This window comes from Eurosta solidaginis, chromosome 1, assembly GCF_040869045.1.
Source record: "Eurosta solidaginis isolate ZX-2024a chromosome 1, ASM4086904v1, whole genome shotgun sequence".
NCBI classification, from domain to species: Eukaryota; Metazoa; Arthropoda; class Insecta; order Diptera; family Tephritidae; genus Eurosta; species Eurosta solidaginis.
This window is the reverse complement of record NC_090319.1, coordinates 389,148,980-389,155,147: the sequence shown is the minus strand read 5'-3', so window position 1 is coordinate 389,155,147 and position 6,168 is coordinate 389,148,980. Positions and strand designations below refer to the sequence as shown.

Sequence of the window (6,168 nt, the reverse complement as noted above, 5' to 3'; positions counted from 1 at the left end):
GCTTTGCCCGGGGTGTGAACCCAGGGCATACGGCGTGGTAGGCGGAGCACGCTACCATCACACCACGCCGCCAATCGTTAGGTTGGTACTGCTTTATTATACACTGGTTTGTGACATGTGAGTGTGAATTTTTGATCAGCAAGTGTCCCCGCATATTTCCATGTTAATGTTTGCAGTCTTAAAATAACTAATATCCATTTTTAAACACTGAAGAACTGGAAAAACGGTACGTATCAAAAAATCGTGTCACAACTGTGGCACTTTTGTATCTTTGCAGTTTTAAGTTAAGTACCGTCTATTGTACCATTTTTCTTCAAAGTTTGCTGGCATAACCTTAAAATTTTACGGAAAATCTTGCGAGTCATACTAGCTTTTTTTAATGGGCAATTTATTGTCAAAATGTCACAACCATGTCACGCGTGTAATGTAACAACCGTGGCAAGTTTCAGTATAAAGAACAGCAATTAATAGCTGTAGCTCGTCCACTTTGGTAATGTTCTGCAGCTATAAAAACTCATACAAAAATGTATTGAAAATATTTGAAAATCGAATTTTTTTTTTCCAAAATTTTGGGTTAGTAAAACTGAGAGCTCGCGGAGAATTGCCCATATGTATGTATATATGTATATTTGCACAGTTCAATTTTGTTATTAAATTGATACGTGTACAATGGCCGTATATTTAGTGAATAAATACAGAAAAGTACAAACGGTACACTTAATTAGTTTCTATTGTATACCGCCACAAAACCAGAGTTGGGAGCAGTGCACGAAATTCTGAGCAGCAACACTGCTCGAACTTGAATGGGCTGACATAATCAATATGTTAATAAGGCGTTAATTCTTTCACAAATTCGTAAAACTAGCCTAAAACCGCGTCCAAGTCTCCAGGATATGCCAAGATATGATCTTGAAAAAAGTACCGAGACCATCCAGAAAATAATCTGGATCGCGAAATACTCACAGTCACGGAGATAAACACACGGTGATAAAAAGAATGAAGGATATAGTGAAGTTCTTAAAAACGGAGGATACAATACTCCACTGAAAAACTTTTTTTTTTAATAATCCTGAAATATTTTCGAGAACAACGAACAGATCCGGCGATATTTAACAAATATTCGGTGGCACTCCCTCCTCACTATATGGAGTTACGTTCCTAAAGAGTCTCGATGATATTATTACGAAAACAATTCAGAAACAGCAACAAGAAGATCTCGAACACCGTCACTAAACGGACCCGAAAAATTTGAAATAGTCGCGAAAGTGTTCATCAAATAATCTCGAAACGGTCCTTTAATTGTCCCAAAGTGTCTAATCTATAAACAGTTCTGAAAGGATTCCAAACACACTACCGAAATAATCCTGAGGTATTTTAAAAGTACTCCCGAAAGCATTCCCTATACGGTTTCGAACTGGCCCAAATAGTTCCGATTTCATTCCGAAAAATATCCCAAACAGTCTTGATATAATCTCGGCAGTACGGAAATGGTCCCGGAATGATGCCGAAATTGTTCTGTAAGTAACCAGAAGACACAACCTTTTCGACTAACATCTATATAAACCATGAAATTAAGATGTATCCTAATAATATTATAAACTAGCCTTTACCCGCGGCCCCGTCCGCAAGGAGAAAATAAAATATATGGGCTATTCACGTTAGCCTGCTTCTCAAGTTATCTGTTTAAAAATGTTTTTCTGTCTAATGTATTTTATTTTTGCAATAGAGTAAAAAAAAAAAGAACTGATAACCTGATTTGGGGACCCTAAATCATCCACAAATGATCCCGGAAAGGTCGCAAAATTATCCCGAAATAGTCGCGAAAAGGTCCCGAAATTACCCCGACGATATCCCGGACGGATCCAGAAATGGTCCCAAAATAGTGTTGTTAAGAATTTTGACTCTCTAATTCAAGATTCAAGCGACATGAAAAAATCGACTTCATAGATGTCGTATTTTGTTTCAATTTTCTACGGGACGTAATTATTTGATATTAGTATTATAAGGATTATAAGGCATATTATTACTGCGCTACAAAAACGAGCTTTAGTTCTGTCCTATGAACCAAATATACTTTTTCGGAAAGGGGAGAAAAAATTAAAATACACGTGTATCGGCGATTTTCATGTACACGTCACAATTTTTTTTTTTTTTTTTATGTATAAAGTATAAAGCTCGTAGTGTCCGTCTGTCTGCCTGTGTGAAAGACTTTGGATCGATTTTTAGCCCTTTTTCCGTGAGTCAAATTTTTAAAAAAATATATTTTTATCAATTCTCAGATTTTCCGGATTTTTTTTTTTTTAATGGTTAACGGTTTCAGCTAATTAAAAACCGATTTTTTTATTAATTTTATTATATTAAAATTAAAAATTGTTACATTAAAAATTTCAATACTTCTAAAGAAACTTATGCCTTTTATTTTTGCGTTTATAAGCATTTGTGTGAGTATCGCGACAAATAGACCAACAGTATTCTCCAAGCTTATGCGTGATGTCTTGTCCATTAAAACGCTTTTCAATAGCCGCAATGTCCTGATGGAATCTTTCGCCATGCTCATCACTACAAGCTCCTAAAGCATCAGGGAAAAGATCTAAATGATTGTGAATAAAATGAATCTTTAGCGACATTAATATGCCCATTTCGCCATATTCCGAGATCATTTCTGCAACAATATTTTTATAATTGGCAGCTCGTTTGTTGCCAAAAAACGGCTCAATAACGGCAACTGTGCTTTATTTATATTGATTGTGCAATTCAATGTTTCATCTGTCATACCAATTGTAACTGTTGTAAAAGTCATAAACAGTTTAGTGTTAGAAAGTTACTATTGATAAACTACAAATATATGGAGTAGGAGGGGTCGAAAAACAATTGTTTTTTTTTTTTTTTCGGAACGCTTTAGTAGTTTAAAAATTTGGAGTGAAAGTGAAAAACAATTTTTTTTTTTTTTAATTGATGATACGAGCTTTATACTTTATACATAAAACAAAAATTCTGACGTGTACATGAAAATCGCCGATACACGTGTATTTTTATTTTTTCTCCCTTTTCCGAAATAGTATATTTGGTTCATAGGACATAATATGTGTAACGCGATGTTAGCAATGCCTAATTACATTAATTAAAAAGTCAAGTCCTCTCCCGACAAACAAAAATCACGCTCTACATGTCGTCCATCATATCTGTCGTGATGTATGGCTCGGAATCATGAGCAGTGTTAAAGGAAGTTGAGCTAGCTCTTATCGTGTTGCAGAAATAAAGTTCTCCGGAAGATGTATGGTCCTGTACGTGATGCCGATGACGACTATCGAAGGGGATATAGTGATGAACTATTGTGCAACGAATTAAAGCTCAAAGGCTTTGCTGCCTAGTTCATATTTTGCGAATGGATGACGACACTTCGCCCAAGAAAGTATTTCAATCGAAACCGCAGTTTAGAGGAAGGGGAGACCTTCACGAAGTTCATACAAGCAGATGGAGAAAGACTCCATGGACATTGGCATGCCCAAAATATTCTCTCTAAATGCAAATGTGGGTTCATCGTACTTCTTACAAATTCATAAGCATTGTTTTAAAATAAACTTAATGACTTAATATGAATCCATAAATAATTTAACACATTTTTCAAAATTTTCTGGGTTTATGTATTAGGATATTCCTTAAAAAATATATATTTTTTTAGTATACCCCTTCAAACGTCAAAACCATCGTCAAGGGTATATCGTATTATAATTTTTCATCCCGATTGAAGACGGCCAACCAAAATCGGTGATACTGTAGTCAAAAATACTTACTTTCTTAATTGGGATTGAAATATTTAAGCGGTTATGTCTAAAGTCGAAAAAATTATAACTGAATTCTGGAAACCGTTAAGGAGTGTTTTCAGATGTAGTCAGAATTTTATACCCTTAGCAGTCTTCAACCGAAACCAAAATTTATTTTTATATCTTCATTTCTTTTCAAAGACGACCCTAATATACGTACATAAAATCGTAAATATGTGTATTATAAAGCTTCCAAAAAAACATTTTTCAAGATTTACGCGGGATCGACCATTTTGAAAAGCACCTCTAGAATTTGACACAATGGGGGAGTCACTTTTTACGGTATTTAATTGATTTTATTTTTTTGACTTTTTATGGGAAATTTCTTATATATTCGTACATATCTACACATGGCAAACTTTATTTTATTCCACCAAGTTCTCATTGCAGATGCCAGCTTCCATTTATTACTTTAACAAAAATGGCACTAATAACAACAAATTCAACCAAATTAGACACGCTTTCGTTGAGGCACCATTGTATGCTTCATTCACCAACAAACCTAACGATTTCATGGAATTACCCAACTCCTCAGCAGCACATTGCTTAAAACGCCAAATATCCTCTTTGCTTGACGCCAATTGAGCACAATGTTCGAGCTGCTGCAAAAATTCGGCACGTATAGCCTCACCCTGCTTCTGCATCTTCTCTGGCATTTTATGCAGCAAAAGATTGTCGATTCTTGTTAATGCAGAACTCTTGAATTGCTGCAACTCGGCTGCAATATTGAGATTCTCCACATCCGCACCAGAGTCAGTGGCGGTTGTTGCAACAGCATAAGGCAGCACACACTTGTTAAGGGAAATAGAATGTGGGGGAAAAAGTTAATTTGAAAGAAATTGAAAAAGTTTTTGGAAAAGCCAAATGGCAGTTAATATTACCAACGTGAGTATCGCTATGGCAATTGCAGCTGCATTTCGGGTTGCCAACAATGATTTGTCACACATGGCCAGTAAATCAATTTCGACTTTCCAAATTTGTGCACTTCAGTGTTTTGTGTGGATATTGCAACCACAAAAAAAAATATATATATTGAACTTCTTTAGATGCAGCTCTAACAAAATGGTGCGCCTTATTACTCAGTTTCTTGTGAAATAAATAAATGCAGTTAAATCTTGCTTCGAGTAAGTCTTTAAAAACGCTTTCTATGAGTTTATCTGCCTTTGGCTTTGTTGACATTAGATAAGAGCACCAGAAATGACTTAAGGTGATAAGCGCATCTTGTCAATAGACACACTCACTTTTGTATTCATGATTAACAAATTTTTGACAAAAATATTTTTATTTACATCCAACAAAAGGTGATAAGGGAAAATATGCATACAAAATTTAACGTTTTCTCCAGACATGCAATATACATATCGCCCAGGTTTTTATATATATAATTACAGTTTGAATACAGTCATCGATTTTCAAATTTGTTGAGTAATGGAGTCTCAATCGATTGCAACGGATATTATATGCCCAGCTGCAGACAAACAAAAGAGTTCGTAAGTTTATGTCATTCATGTATTTATTTTCATTGAAGTGCTGTGTTTCTGTGTTATATCAAATAAAAAACAAGTAAGGACGGGACTGTCTTCGGCTGTGCCGAAGACTTCATACCTTTCATGAATGGGGCTAAACAATAATCTTATCCCGTTCGTAATCTCCAAATAATCGGATGTATAAGATAAGAAATATATAGTGAACAGATGTACATACCTAACGATTTTTAAGATAAATATAAAATTAAAAATGGCAAAAAACCCTCTTATCTGAACGATCGGTTGTAAGGGATATATATTATATATAGCTACGATCAAAGTGATTTTTTCAGGAAATCTTCTATGGTATATTAGAATATATATCACCGAGTTTCACGTTTACACTTTCTAAATTGCGGCAGGAATGGCCAAAATTGTCTTATCTGAACGATCGGTTGTATGGGACATATATGTTATAGTGGTCCGATCCTACCGGATCCGACAAATGTGTAATATAATACAAAAATACATCCTTGTGCCAAATTTGATTGAGATATCTCAAAATTTGAGGGACTAGTTTGCGTTCAAACAGACAGACGGTCGGACAGACGGACATGGCTATATCACCTCAGTTCGTCGCGCTGATCAATTCAGTATACTTAATGGTGAGTCTGTCTTCTATATTTCTCAACGTTACAAACATCGGACCAAAGTTAATATACCATTTCATGTTCATGAAAGGTGTAATTAGAAGTCCCAAAGCTATTGCAGTGGGAGTGGGAGTTGGAATTTATTTTGGACGTGGGAAGGAGATAAATGGAATAAGAAGCAGCAGAAGAGCAGTAATAAGAAGGGTAAATGGAAGATTACGTGGAAGG

At 35.2% G+C, this 6,168-nt stretch overlaps 1 protein-coding gene across 1 annotated transcript; it reads right to left on the bottom strand.

Moving 5' to 3' along the window:
- Positions 1 to 4,094: 4,094 nt before the first annotated feature.
- Positions 4,095 to 4,934, bottom strand: LOC137245612 (uncharacterized). Its single transcript, XM_067776563.1, has 2 exons — positions 4,706 to 4,934; positions 4,095 to 4,615 (listed from the first exon to the last, which is right to left on the bottom strand). Exons 1-2 carry the CDS (start codon positions 4,769 to 4,771, stop codon positions 4,232 to 4,234), a joined length of 450 nt encoding a protein of 149 aa, XP_067632664.1. The 5' UTR covers positions 4,772 to 4,934; the 3' UTR covers positions 4,095 to 4,231.
- Positions 4,935 to 6,168: the final 1,234 nt, after the last annotated feature.